At 41.7% G+C, this 15,449-nt stretch overlaps 1 protein-coding gene across 4 annotated transcripts in view; it reads left to right on the forward strand.

Moving 5' to 3' along the window:
* The window catches only part of HFM1 (helicase for meiosis 1), a 181,811-nt gene that overhangs the window by 65,726 nt on the left and 100,636 nt on the right, over nt 1–15,449 (forward strand). For all 4 annotated transcript variants that reach the window (XM_075833227.1, XM_075833229.1, XM_075833228.1 and 1 more), the window contains exons 6-9: nt 667–708; nt 6,417–6,487; nt 8,274–8,406; nt 13,991–14,142. In XM_075833227.1, coding sequence (XP_075689342.1) covers nt 667–708; nt 6,417–6,487; nt 8,274–8,406; nt 13,991–14,142 — 398 coding nt within the window. The remainder of the gene's footprint in view (nt 1–666; nt 709–6,416; nt 6,488–8,273; nt 8,407–13,990; nt 14,143–15,449) is intronic.

The following is a 15,449-nucleotide window of genomic DNA, read 5'->3' on the forward strand; positions in this document are numbered from 1 at the left end:
TGTGCTTGGCCTGTGATTGGCTGGAGCTGTCACTTGGACTGAATTGTCATCCCGGGAGGTCAGACTGGAGGAAGAAGCCGGGAGTTATCGGTAAGTCAGAACTTCGTTTTTTTTACAGGTTCATGTTTATTGGGATCGGTAGTCACTGTCCATGGTGCTGAAACAGTTTAACTCTTTCAGCACCCTGGACAGTGACTATCTCCTGACGTCGCGTACCGGAAATTTTTTTGCCGGGTTCGGCCAAAACGAGTTCGGCCGAACCCGGTGAAGTTCGGTTCGATTGTCCGGGTTCGCTCATCTCAAAGACACTCCATTTGGATGTTTGGAAACAGAAAAGCATGTGGTGCTTTTCTGTTTACATTCATCCTTTTGACAGCTGGTGCGCTGTTTCAGTCGGTTCGCACGGAAGTGCTTCTGTGCGACCTGCGTGGTTTTCACGCACCCATTGACTTCAATGGGTGCGTGATGCGCGATATACGCGGAGATATTGAACCTGTCGCGTTTTGTACGCAGCGAACAAACGCTGCGCACAAATCACGCACTGTTTGAACTGCCCCATTGACTTCTATAGGGCTGTGCGTGGCGCGCGAAAAATACGCGGCCTGCACGCACAAAAATCACGCACGTGTGAATCCCCCCTTAATGCCATTTTTTTTTTTTTATTAGGTAACACTTCATATGGGATCCTAAAGCCTGTCTCTGAGATTCGTATCCTTTATTTACAATTTATATTTTTGTGAAGTCTGGCCATGCATATTATATATATTAGATATATAGAAAATACGATTAGTACTAGTTTTGATTCTATACGGGTTGCCCTCCATATTTTACAGGCTTCTGAATAACAACTAATTATACAGCAGTAAACCTGCACTCCGTTATCACTATATAATTAGGCAGATTTGCCATTCATGTTCCATCACTAAATACAATTTTTAGCAGCTTGAAAGAAAAGAGTGCCTCAAGAAGTTACATTTACTTCTGGTTTTTTTTGTTATTTTCTATTTTTCAATACGCTGTTTATTAAAAAATTCATTCAAATTAATAATATAGGTGCGCTGCTATAAGATCTAAAACACAAACTTTCCTAATTATGTTATAAAATAAGTTTTTATTGCTATGTTTATTTTCATTTTAAAGTCAGCAGTGTGGAAGGGGCCGCAGCGCTCATACGAGAGCGGCTTCCCCTTCATTTCTTCTTGCTCACTGCGAATGTTCGACACACATTTATTAGCGATTTACGGGTATTGCAGCCTTTTCACCCATTCAAGTGCAATGACTGGAAAACCCCTTTAACCCTTTCGCGCACCCAGACCTGCTATTACGTCTGGTGCGGGGGGGGTAATGTTTGGAGTGCGCTCCATATGCTGCGGGTACCCGGGACTAACAGCCGGGAGCAGCGATCGCGCTGTTCCTGGCTGTTTAACCCCTCAAATGATGCAGTCAATTGCGACCGCAGCATGAGGCGTTGAAAAGAGGGGTGGGGCCCCCTCCAACAGCTGTTCACTCCCCGCAGTGAGATCATGGGGTGACGTCGGTTGTTATTGCAGCCCAGGGGCCTAATGAAGGCCCCCAGGGCTGTCTTCACTCTGCCTCTGTTAAGCGCTGCCTGTAAAAACTACGATATACTGCAATACGTTAATGTATGTATATATATGTAAAAAATTTAAAAAGTTAACAAAATTGGTATCGCTGCATCAGTAAAAGTCTGAACTATTACAATATAGCGTTATTTAATGTGCACGGTGAACGCCATAAAAAATTTCACCTTAGTTCTCAAATTTTTTTTTATAAAAAGTGATCAAAAAATTCTATGTACCAAAAAATGGTACCGATAAAAACTACAGCTCATCCCGCAAAAAATAAGCCCTCACACCGCTCAGTCAGTGAAAATATAAACAAATTATGGCTCTCAGAATGTGAAAAAAGTTTTATCAATAAAACATAATCTAGAAAATATAAAGATTTAAAAAATATTTAAAAAAACCTGTATAAATGCGGTATCACCTTAATCGTATTGAGCTGCAGAATAAAGATAAGTTGTAATTTTTATGACAATGGTGAAAGCCGTAAAAACGATACCCAAAAAACAATTGAGGAATCGCAGTTTTTTCCAACTTCAGCCCACATATAATTTTTTTTCAGTTTCCACGTACATTATATGAAAACATGATTACAGTACGGGACAGTTGTTCTGCAGCGAGGCAGGGACTCCTAGCATCGTACATAACTATGATGCTAGGAGCCCTGCTCCCTGCACTGTGTTCGGTCCGGGACTTGCGGCCGAAATACGTTCCGTCCATTACGGACATAACATGGTCGTGTGAACCCAGCCTTACTATTCTTGTCACAATTACTTAGGGCATGTCCAGACATGGCGTATTTCTTCCGCCACTGTCTGCATCAATGCCGCACATAATCTGCGTAGCAGATTCTGTTGTGGCTCTGCCTAAAATGGGCATTAAATTGATGCGGACTAGCCGTTGCGTATTCAGGTGAAGAGTGCTTCCCTCCTCTCTGTCAGTGCAGGATAGAGAGAAGGGATAGCCTTTTCCCTAGTAAAAGTAAAAGAAATTCATACTTACCCGGCCGTTGTCTTGGTGACGCGTCCCTCTTTCAACATCCAGCCCGACCTCCCTGGATGACGCGGCAGTCCATGTGACCGCTGTAGCCTGTGATTGGCCTGTGATTGGCTGCAGCCGTCACTTGGACTGAAACGTCATCCTGGGAGGCCGGACTGGAGGAAGAAGCAGGGAGTTCTCGGTAAGTAGGAACTTCTATTTTTTTTACAGGTTGCTCTATATTGTGATCGGAAGTCACTGTCCAGGGTGCTGAAACAGTTACTGCCGATCGTTTAACTCTTTCAGCACCCTGGACAGTGATTATCTCCTGACGTTGCCTAGCAACGCTCCCGTAATTACGGGTGCACACACGTAGTCACCCGTAATTATGGGAGCCCCATTGACTTCTATGGGCCTGCCCGTGCCGTAATTACGGCCCGTGATTACGGGCGTTTTTACGTTAGTGTGCATGGGGCCTCAGTCTGGCTGTAGACCTAGAAATACAGAGGTCCGGCCAGAATGAAGAAATGTAAAACAAATACGCTACGCAACACACATAACATCTGCGTACTTCATTGCGGAATTTTGACACAACATTGAAGTCAATGGAGAAATTCCGCAATGAGTCCGCAACAAGTCCGCTACACGTCCGCAACAGCCAGTGTATGCTGCGGACACCAAATTCCGCACCGCAGCCTATGGTCCGCAGCGTAGTTTTCCGCAATGTGTAAACGAACCTAACTAAAAAGCTGTGGAAAGCAATGGAGAAACGTGTACGCTGCGGATTTCCGCAGCGGACTGTCCGCAGCGGAATTCCAGAGCAATTCCGCCACGTCTGGTCATGCCCTTATAGTAGTAGTAAGCAAACACTTTTAAACAAAGACAATGTAAGGGTATGTGCACACGATAACACCAAATACGTCTGAAATTACGGATTCAATGAAAAATGTCTCCAATTACGTCCCAAGAAGTGTCCTGCACTTCTTTGCCGCGGGCGTAATTTTACGCGCCGTCTTTTGACAGTGACGCGTAAAATGACAGGTCGTCTGCACAGAACATCGTAAGACCCATTGCAAGTAATGGGCAGATATTTGCCGACGTATTGGAGCCGTCTTTTCAGGCGTAATTCGAGGCGTAACACGCCTCCATTATGTCTGAAAAGAGGTCGTGTGCACATACCCTTACAGTTCACATCTGCATTGGAGGCTCTGTCAGATTCCGTTATTTTTGACAGGAAGAGTAGCACAGCATGCAGCATTAATTTTACTGTCAAAATAATGGACACCAAGACGGAACCGAAGACATGTAACGGATCCAACACTCAATTTAGTTTTTCAGCTCCTATGGATTGAGTAGAACAACAGAATTGATGACACAGGTGTGAATTTAGCCTTCCTTCTAAGTTTATCTAAAGCACCTGTTCTGTCACAAGATAAAATGGAGAACACAGTTGTACAAAATCAGTTCACGGATCAAAACAATTTGTCCTCTACAGACTGTTCTGTTAACCCTTTAAAAACCGGCTTATTTTGGGCCTCAAGGCAATGAAAACCTTTAATGCAGTTTTTTTTTTGTAATGTATGTGTTTCGGCATTCTAATAATTTTTATAATACAGTTTTATTAAAAATGTTTCCTTTTAGTGCTGTAGCATCTATGTATCCACTACATATAAGCTGCATAACGCTGCATAACACTGCATAACGCTGGGGTAAGACTAATCTGCCAGTCAGCTGGACTGACGGCTCAGCACACAGCGGCTCCTGTGTGCCTCTGACACGAAATCACAAGACAGATCAAATCTAAGTTAGATAAAACGTTAAAATTAGTATGCAACAACACGTACATAACATTAAAAAAAAATGGTATCAAAGGTTTGCATAGCCTTTTAAAGAGATATTCCAGCCTAAAGCATTTTTTATCTAGCCAGTGGATAGGGGATAAATAGTAGATCAGTGGGGGTTCACTCACTAGACTTTGAAAAGAGCGACATCCACTCCATTCAAACTCTTCCTAGCCACCTTCTTGTGGCTAGGGGAATCAGGGACCTCCGTTCTGGCGATCAGTGGGAGTCCCAGTTGGCAAACTCCCACCGATATAGCATTTATTACCTATCCAGTGAAAAATGCTTTAGGCTAAAATACAATACCCCTTAGGACCAATATATTTTTTTCATTTTTTTATCGTCGCATTCCAAGAGCCATAATTTTTTCATTTTTCCGTCGATGCAGCTGTAAGAGGGGTTGTCTTTTGCTGGATGAGTTGTATTTTACAATGGCACCACCATGGGCCAGAACGTAGAATGTATAGGTTTTTTTAAGTTTTGGTCTTTTTGCACAAAACATTTTTATTATATGGAAACATTTCATTTTTGTGTTGCTGCATTCTGAGATACGCAACGTTTTTATTTTTCTATTGGCATAGCCATATGAAGGCTTGTTCATTGCGGGATGAGTTGCAGTTTTTATTAGTACCATTTTGAGGTACATATAATTTATTGATTAGCTTTTATTATTTTGGGGGGGGGGGAATGCAAAAAAACAGCAATTTTGCCATTGTTTTCTGTGTTTCTTTTTTTACGCCCAATGCGCCGTGCGGAATTACTAATACGTTATCTTTGTACTACAGGTCGTTACAATTGCGGCGGTACCAAATATGTGTTTTTTAATGCTAAACTGTTTTTAAAAAAATTAAATCATTTTAATTAAAAAAGGGTTTATTTGTTTTATAAAAACTTTATTTAACATAATTTTTATTATAGTTTTGTATCCCCCTAGGGGACTTGAAGCAGCAATCACTTGATCACTTTTATAATGCTTTGTGAATGTGTAGTATTTCAAAGCATTATTGTCTGTCAGTGTTACACTGACATACAACCTATTGGGCAATGCCTCTGGCAGATACCGATGGCAGACCTCGATGTCTTTGGTTAGGCCCCTGGCTGCCATGGTGACCAATCGCCACCCCGCTGTGGTGTGGCAGGGCACAGATAGCTTGACAGAGGGAACACCCTCCATCGGTCAAACACCTTAGATGTTGCGGTCGCTATTGACCACGGCATCTAAGGTGTTAAACTGCCGAGAACAGAGTTTTCCTCCAATCATGCCGGCTGCGGCAGGACTATGGCCTGTGTATTACAGCCGTGGTCCTGATGCTGATTGATCGGGCAATGTGACGATGCCTGCACGATCAGTGCTCCGTGATAGTATGGTGCTTTGAGAACTCCTGCATGCGCCATACTATTAAGCCGCTGGTAGTCAAGGGGTTAAAGGGAATCTACTGTCACAAAAAAGTTTTTATGTTTCAAATATTTTTTTCATTGGGGTTTTTTCAATATCTATATTACAAATAAAATTACTGAAATATTGTAGTTTTCACCCTGGCAGTAGACTGAATTTCACTTTTCAGCTTGTATGTGTACACTGAGAGCAGAGTGCTCAGTCATCTCTTTATTATCAGAAGGCAGGATTACAATTGCAGGTAACAAGTCTATTATAAAGCTGGAGGCAGATAACACAGGATCACATTCTCTGGAACCACTATTGCAGCAGCTCATGCACGATTGTTACTGTAAGGGTATGTTCACACGCTGTGTTTAAAGGCGTATTTCGGGGCATAAACGCCCCGAAAAACGCCTGAAAAACCCGTAGTCAAACACCTACAAACATCTGCCCATTGAAATCAATGGGGAAAAAAAGGCGTTTCGTTCAGACAGGGCGTTTTTTTACTTTATTACATAGAATCACTTTTCCATCTTAAAATAATTTGAGGCGAAAATCATAATTGGACTACTACTTTACATTTTTACAAAATAAGTGATAGTTGACTACGTTTTTTACATTTTCTTAACATTAAAGCTAAACAATTTAGAAATATCTTCAAGGAATTTCCATATTTTAATTACATACAGTCAAAAGCTTTGGATGATGTAAGTATAGCAATCTTTCTTAGACTACTGCTTAAGAATTAAATATATTGAATATACTTTTCTTATTAGGGTAAGAAACGTGTAATGTGTTACATGTGGATTTGCAGCAACTTATTTATTTTAAAAGGTGAAATCTGCTGTAAAAATCGGCGTAATTTCCGCAAAAGAATGAGCATGATGCGGATTTGGAAATCCTTAGCAGGCCCTGATTACCGCAAAGATTTTTTCCACTTCACATGGATAGTGATTTCAGCATCCCATCTGCATGTATTGTACTATAAATGGAAACCGCCGCAACTCTGTCACATCTGAACATTTCTATATGTAGGTTCCATCACTGCATGATATTCATATTAAACAATGCAAGGAAATAGATCCTTTACCACTTGTATTTATTATTGTATATGGAAAATATGAGATTAGGTGTCCAGTAGTTTTTCAGATTCCCATTCCTTAGAGAAGCACTCCAGGGTTTTCTTTTTACGCCCCCCCCCCCCCCTGTTTTGCAAATGTAAAATAGTGTGCTGTAGACATGTGTATTGACTTACCTGGTGCTGTATTTCACGGGATGCTGCTCCGTTTTTGGCCCCCGTAGGGTCATGTGATCTTAATTTTGGATCCATTGACGATGAGCGCCTAGATTTGAGTGTCATAGAATTGCATTGAGAGACTGACCTCCTGTCCCTACAATAGACACTGTAGGATTTGGGTTGACAGAGTACAGGTCACATGACCCCACAGCAGCCCTAAACGAAGCGGCCCGAAATGGAGCTGCGTCACGTGAAATACAGCACTATGTAATTCAATACACGTCTGCATTTCACTACATTACATTTTCAAACGCGAGGTGGGCAGGTTTGGGAAAAAACACTGCAGTGTTTCTTTAAGTTAGAGACGGTGCAAGAAGCGAAGAAGCCGGGTAGCATGGGGAAGATAGAACCATAGAAGGTGCAATATAGTTTATTTAAAACTGAACGCAGAGATTCATTGTATGAAAAATATTCAGTCAGATAAAATATAAAAATCTAATATAAAATTGCAGAAATTTGATAAATTCATGAGAAATTAGTTTGATAAACTAAAATTCTTGTTCTACTGTTAAAGAAGCCTTCTGGTTTGTGTTATTTTGACCCCCCTGTTTGTAAATATAACGTAGTGTATTGTAGTTATGTGTAGTGACTTACCTGGGGCGGCCGCCATGGAGTCATGTGATCTGTGCTCTGACAACTCAAATCCTGCAGCTTCTATGAGACCCACATCCAGGCTTTCATAGACTTGCATTAAGAGTCTGACTTCCAGTCCCTGCAGCAGATGCTGTAGGATGCAGGGTGTCATAATGAAGATCACGTGACCCAACAGCAGCCAGCAGTGGAGACCCGTGAATAAAAGAACCCAGTCACTACACATCTCTACATTGCACTACATTACATTTACAAGGGTGGTAAAAAAAATACAAACTCGGAGTGCTTCTTTTACTGTTTTTGTGGACTATTGTCAGGATTGCATAAAGCTCCCATTTCTTGCATTAAAATCTATCAACCAATGCACATCATTTACAGTTTAGTTCATTATTGTGTAAACTGAAATTCTGTAAAGCTGACATCTTTCAGACAATAACAATAATGTTTGGCTAAGCATTAGTCCTCCTAGAAAAATTTTTATGAAACGCAACATTAGATTGGAAATGTAAATTAATTACATTTATCATAAATAGTAGTAAAATCATAAACCTTTTTTGTTGCCAAATATCATTGAGGCCTTTTCTTATTCATTTGTGTATATCTAGATTCTGTATTCAGATAAAAATTTTGTCATGTGTGCTCCAACTGGATCTGGAAAGACTGTGATATTTGAGATAGCAATTGTGCGATTACTAATGGAGACTCCTGCTCCTTGGACGAATGTTAAAGTTGTATACAGTAAGTTTCAGCTGTTACCCTTTTACATTAGATTCATGTTATATGCTCTTCAAATAAAATAAAAGAAAGTGTTTTGTAGGAATCCTATTTTTCTGAGAGAGGGTGAGTCTTCAATATATTGAGCACTTCTTTACGGATAGCTGCTTCTCCTGCAGGGGCATGCAGAGAGGAGGCTCCCCTGTGATTGTGTATAACTATAATAGGTACCTGACTTTTGGCTGACACAGTGCTCCTTTGTCTTTGGTTAAGAACTTGGTTTACTAAAGTATTAGTCTATGTTCACGCAGCGCGTATCCGCCATGGGCGCCGCAAGGAATTCCGGCTGAAAAACCGCACCAAATTGTGGTGCAGTTTTTTGGCCGGAGTGTCCGATGCAGAAAACTGCACATAAAAAAAAAAAAGTTCCATATTTACGCAGCCATGGTGACGCTTCCCCCTGACGTCCTGCATGCCGGCCTCCTGGGATGACGTTTTTTGTGACTGCTATTGCCTGTGATTGGCTGCAGAGATGAAACGTCATCCCAAAACCCCAGCCTGGGTGAAGAAGCACAGAATTCTTGGTAAGTATAGGATTTTTTTTTCTGAGTTGCGATTTTTGAGGTGGAATCGCAGCTTTGAATACAATGGGGAAAACCTGCAACAAAAAAGCAGCGATTACGCAAATACAATTGACATGCTGTGGATTAAAAAACGCAGGTTACTGACAAAAAACACCGTTTTTTCCTCTTATCATTTACACAGCGTGTGGATGAGATTCGTTCAAATCTTATCCACTTTGCTGCTACTGGATTATGCTGTGGATTTCCCGCAACTAAATCCATTGCAGAAAATCTGCAGTATTTACACCACATGTGAACTTACCCTTGCAGTTAAGTAATGTCGGAGTAGACTGGGTTTGGGAGAGCTAAAGGTACTTTAAGGCTGGGTTCACACGACCTATTTTCAGGCGTAATGGAGGCGGTTTACGCCTCGAATTACGCCTGAAAACACGGCTCCAATACGTCGGCAAACATCTGCCCATTCATTTCAATGGGTTTGCCGATGTACTGTGCCGACGACCTGTAATTTTACGCGTCGCTATCAAAAGACGGCGCGTAAAATAACAGCCTCGTCAAAGAAGTGCAGGACACTTCTTGGGACGTAATTGGAGCCGTTTTTCATTGAATCCAATGAAGAACAGCTCCAAATTACGTCCGTAATGGACGCCCCGCAAAACGCGAGTACGAGCAATTACGTCTGAAATTCAGGAGCTGTTTTCTCCTGAAAACAGCTCCGTAATTTCAGAGGTAAATGCAGTTATCGTGTGCACATACACTTAGAATCCAGCTTCAGAGTCCAAATCAGGTAACGATTCATCGGAGAGAAGATACAGACACGGAAGTTCATCAGTGTCACAGTGTCACACTGGCATTTCTCTGGTGCTTGAGGCCTTGTGTGGTTTATTTATACACAAAAAGCCAATACAAGTATGAAAACCGATAGAAATCATATATGATTCAATTCCAGGCCACTTATAAAGGTAGCTTCACCAATCACATTAAAGGTTAAAAGAGAAAGGGTTTTGCGCCTCATAGTCCAGCAATCCCCATCACAATTAGGGTATGTTCACACGCAGTGACCAAAAACGTCTGAAAATACGGAGTTGTTTTCAGGCGAAAACAGCTGATTTTCAGAAGTTTTTGTAGCAACTCGCGTTTTTTGCAACGTATTTTACGGCTGTTATTGGATCTGTTTTTCAATGGAGTCAATGAAAACGCCTCCAAAAACGTCCCAAGAAGTGACATGCACTTCTTTTTCGTGGGCGTCTTTTTATACGCCGTATTTTGACAGCGACGCGTAAAATTAAGGCTCGTGGGAACAGAACACCGTAAAACCCATTGAAAGCAATGGGCAGAAGTTTGTAGGCGTATTTGGGGCGTTTTTTCAGGCGTAATTCGAGACGCCCGAATTACGTCTGAAAACACTGCGTGTGAACATACCCTAGAATAAAGGCAGTACAATAGGTAATGTGCTACCTAAAATGGTTGTTCTACGGCAGGCACAACACTGAACAGAGCATATAAGAAAATGTCAGTTGCAGCTTCTTCCAAATCGGACAGTGTACAGGTCACCACCGCTTAGTAGATACTTCTTGGAAAGAAGATGGAAATCTAGATAGTACTACTGACCAAAACATTCAGTAGCGTTAACTACACTTCCATTTTTTCCCAAGAAGTATTACAGTTAGGGTATGTGCACACGATAACTGCAATTAAGTCAATGAAAAACGGCTCCAATTACGTCCCAAGACGTGTCCTGCACTTCTTTGGACGAGGCTGTAATTTTACGCGCCGTCTTTTGACAGCGACGCGTTAAATAACAGGTCGTTGGCACAGAACATCGTAAAGCCCATTGAAAGTAATGGGCAGATGTTTGCCGACGTATTGGAGCCGTTTTTTCAGACGTAATTCGAGGCGTAAAACGCCTCCATTACGTCTGAAAATAGGTTGTGTGAACCCAGCCTTAAGGTCAATCATGAACAGCTTCTTCCTCTCATATTCCTGCATTAGATGTCACTGCTTACCCAGAAGAGCAATATCCTCAAGTTCTCTTCCATGTAAACACGCTTCTATAGCATAATTCCCTTCCAAAGTAAGAAAATAATTATAAAAGTGAAGATGCTGACAGGTCTTCTAAATTTTCTAAAGCTATCTAAAATGACACTATAACTTGCAAAAACTTGTTCTTAAAGGCATTGTCTATGATGACAGTTTGCAGCTACAGCAATCAGACAGGTGATTTTGTCAGGGGAAGCTATGGCCAGCTAGATAATACCCCTGGAGGGATAATGTAGTATTACATGGTGGCTATTCAGATGAATGGTCATCAATCTGATACATGGGCAGCTTGAGTCGCTGAAAGCAGGAACAGCTCTTGCAGAGGTTACACTGAAAAAGTTTACAATTGTAAAACAAACTGTCTAGAGAGCGAAACATTTACAGCTGTGTTAAATAAATTGTAGTTAGGGCTTATTCAGACGAACGTATAATACTTCCGTGCTACGTGCGTGATTTTCACGCGCCTCGCACGGACCTATGTTAGTCAATGGGGCCGTTCAGACTGTCAGTGATTTTCACGCAGCGTATGTCCACTGCATAAAACTCACGACATATCCTAAATTTGAAGTCAATGGGTGCGTGAAAACCGCACACGGCACACGGACGCACTTCCGTGTGCCGCGCGTAATGCGCGCTACAGTAGTCAAAACTATGAATGAAAACAGAAAAGCACCACGTGCTTTTCTGTTTACAAACATAAAAACAGAGTGTCATAATGATGGTGGCTGCACGAAAATCACGCAGCCGCGCATCGTATGCTGCTGACACACGGAGCTTTTGTGGACCTTTTGCGCGACACGCCGCGTTTTCTGCGCGCGCAAAATGCACACGCTCGTGTGAATCCGGCCTTATTGTGTGCAGGTCCCATCTGATATTAAAAATCAGCAATAAGCTTAAAGAGGCTCTGTCACCAGATTATAAGTGCCCTATCTCCTACATAATGTGATCGGCGCTGTAATGTAGATTACAGCAGTGTTTTTTATTTAGAAAAACGATCATATTTGACGGAGTTATGACCTATATTAGCTTTATGCTAATGAGTTTCTTAATGACCAACTGGGCGTTTTACTTTTTGACCAAGTGGGCGTTATACAGAGGAGTGTATGACGCTGACCAATCAGTGACCAATCAGCGTCATACACTTCTCCCCATTCATTTACACAGCACATAGCGTTTTTCTAGACATTCTGCTGCAGATTTTCTGTTGCAGAAGATCTGCAGGATATCCTGTCTGTGGGAACATAGCCTTACTTTTCCTTCAGACCTCTCCTACTTTTAGGGCACATTCAGACGTGGCGCAATTGCTGTTGAATTCCGCTTCGGACAGTCCGCAGTGGAATTCTGCAGCAGCCGTTTTTTTCATTTCTTTCTATACATTTTTAGGAAAGTCAGTTCAGACGTTGCAGAAAATAACTGTGCGGATATCAGGCTGCGGTGCAGAATTTTCCCTCCGCAGCATGCTCTTTCCATTGCGGAGAAGAAGCGGAATTTCACTGCAGATTTCAGCCTTTGCCATGGAAAAACTAAAATCTGTAGCAAGTCCTCTGTGATATCTGCAACGTCTGAACCACCTGTCAAATATGCAAATATTGGTGCAGATTCGTTGCATAATTGCCCCGAATCTGCACCAACATTTGCAGCGGAAAAACTTTGCCATGTCTGAACATGGCTTTGCACATCTCACCAGTGCCTAGGACTCCCAAGGACCTACTAAGACAGGACTTCACAACCACTTCTAAACTCATTAAGAACTTGTGTAATTTAAACTTCTAATTTCCTCCCTTTTAGGGTATGTTCACACGCACTAATTACGTCCGTAATTGACGGACGTATTTCCGCCGCAAGTACCGGACCGAACACAGTGCAGGGAGCCGGGCTCTTAGCATCATACTTATGTACGATGCTAGGAGTCCCTGCTACTCCGTGGAACTGCTGTCCCGTACTGAAAACATGATTACAGTACGGGACAGTTGTCCTGCAGAGAGGCAGGGACTCCTAGCATCGTACATAACTATGATCCTAGGAACCCGGCTCCCTGCACTGTGTTCGGTCCGGGACTTGCGGCCGAAATATGTCCGTCAATTACGGACGTAATTAGTGTGTGTGCACATACCCTTAGTGTCTCAGTTTGCTAACTACTACTATTTTAAATTTGTCTGTCATTTGTCACCCTCTAGATAGGGCACATCTTGATCCTGCTTTTTCCTTTCTCTATCCCTCTTTTGTTTATGTGTTAAAACAACTATCCATGTAAATATCTGGATGCAAAATGTTATTATAACTGCTTTTATCTTCTGCAGAAATATGTGTACTATTTTGACAAGTGTTCATTAAAATTCAGTAAAAATAAAAAAGTAAAAAATTGGGATAATAAAGGCCCATGAGTTATACCTGTTGAGGGGCATAGTATAATCGTGTAGGCAGGGCATAGCCAGTCCACCCCGTCTATATAAATCCTAAAATATATAGGTATTCTGTGATCTAATCCCAAGGCAAGATGTAATTATTTGGTGTGAACACGATCCAGTGATGCCCTTGAAATATTGATACAATAACTTAGGCAATTAAGATAGATGGCACTGGAGCTGCATGTGAAGTCATTTTTTGCTTGACGAAAGAGGGATGGGTAACATGATAAAAATAAAGGGTGGAATTTATTAAGACTGACGTTTCATGCGCCAGTCTTACTGTATGACACGCTGGAGTAAGATGCTCCTAATTTATCAAGAGCCTCTTAATAAATTAGGCGCATCTCTGGCCGTCCATGAGCCAGAAAGTCAAATCTACCACTTATTAGAAAAGTGCCATGAGCGGCGCAAAGGTAAAAAAAAAAATGTATGCGACTTTTGTGTCATTTACGACTTTTCTATGAAACTGGTGTAGAACTAGTAGTAATTTCCACCAAAGTTTTGAGCATACCACTATAAGACTATTATCTGCAAAGAGCATGTAATTGTGCTATCAATATTATTTTTATTTTATTTCAGTGGCGCCTATAAAAGCTTTATGTGGCCAAAGATTTGAAGAATGGAAAGAAAAATTTGAACCTGTTGGATTACTCTGTAAGGAGCTGACAGGAGACACAGATGTGGAGGAGTTATTTGAGATACAACATGCTCACATAATTATGACAACCCCTGTAAGTATATTGGAGGAATAACACAGGCATTAGATCAATACAGTATGGAAATTTATGGGATGAAAATTCCTGCACAAATCTTTGCTCTGTGTCTTTATAGAAAACTTGTTTGAGCAGGTAGTATTTTTGCAGGGTTTACACATTTCTGCTAAGGGTGTAAAATAATTTAGATAATAATTTAGTCATTGTTTACCACATAGAGTGAGGCAATTGGGTGTAAACAGCATATAATATCTAATAACTCTATTTCGTGTACGTTCTAGAGTGCATGACAATTATTGAGAAGAACGATATTCAAAGAAACACTAAGGGTATGTTCACACGGCCTATTTACGGACGTAATTCGGGCGTTTTTGCCCCGATTTACGTCTGAAAATAGCGCCTCAATAGCGCTGACAAACATCTGCCCATTGAAAGCAATGGGCAGACGTTTGTCTGTTCACACGAGGCGTATATTTACGCGCCGCTGTCAAATGACGGCGCGTAAATAGACGCCCGCGTCAAAGAAGTGACCTGTCACTTCTTTGGCCGTAATTGGAGCCGTTATTCATTGACTCCAATGAATAGCAGCGCCAATTACGTCCGTAATTGACGTGGCATTCAAGCACCTGCACATGCCGTTACGGCTGAAATTACGGGGATGTTTTCAGGCTGAAACATCCCCGTAATTTCAGCCGTTACGGACCCCCGCCGTGTGAACATACCCTAAATGTAGAAAATACACACTCTGAGAAATATAAAGCATTCTTCTGTATGTGTTCCAGATCAGACATTTTCGCGCCCTCGCTTCTCATTAACCTGTGTCTGGCTGTAAGGCCAGGATTGCACACACAGTATTGATGAATTTATTGTGGCTGTTTTTAGATCTTTTTTTAGATGTGTATCCAAGAAAGGTATAAAGAATAGACTGATGCATCTCCATTCTTTTGTGTCCACTATTATGTTTGGCTCAAAAAAATGAACCAAAACATGTGTGTGTGTTTTCCTGGAGTAAGGCAACTTGCTGGAAAACGAGCCCTCCCTAACTGCTCTGTCTGCAACAGACCAGTAATGCTAAGCTCTACCCCTCGTCCCTGCCAGCAAGACGTGGAAGGGTTCAGGAAAAAAGTTAACCCCTGTGTTTTCTGCGAGACTACTACAAGGCTGTTTGTTTCAGGATCTGTAGAAATTTTGGCAGACTGAGGTGATATACGTCTGTGCAACGCGCGTGATTTTCACGCGTGTCGTACGGACTTATGTTAGTGTATGGGGCCGTGCAGACAGTCCGTGATTTTTGCGCAGCGTGAGTCCGTTGCATAAAACTCACG

This window comes from Rhinoderma darwinii, chromosome 7 (genome assembly GCF_050947455.1).
Source record: "Rhinoderma darwinii isolate aRhiDar2 chromosome 7, aRhiDar2.hap1, whole genome shotgun sequence".
NCBI classification, from domain to species: Eukaryota; Metazoa; Chordata; class Amphibia; order Anura; family Rhinodermatidae; genus Rhinoderma; species Rhinoderma darwinii.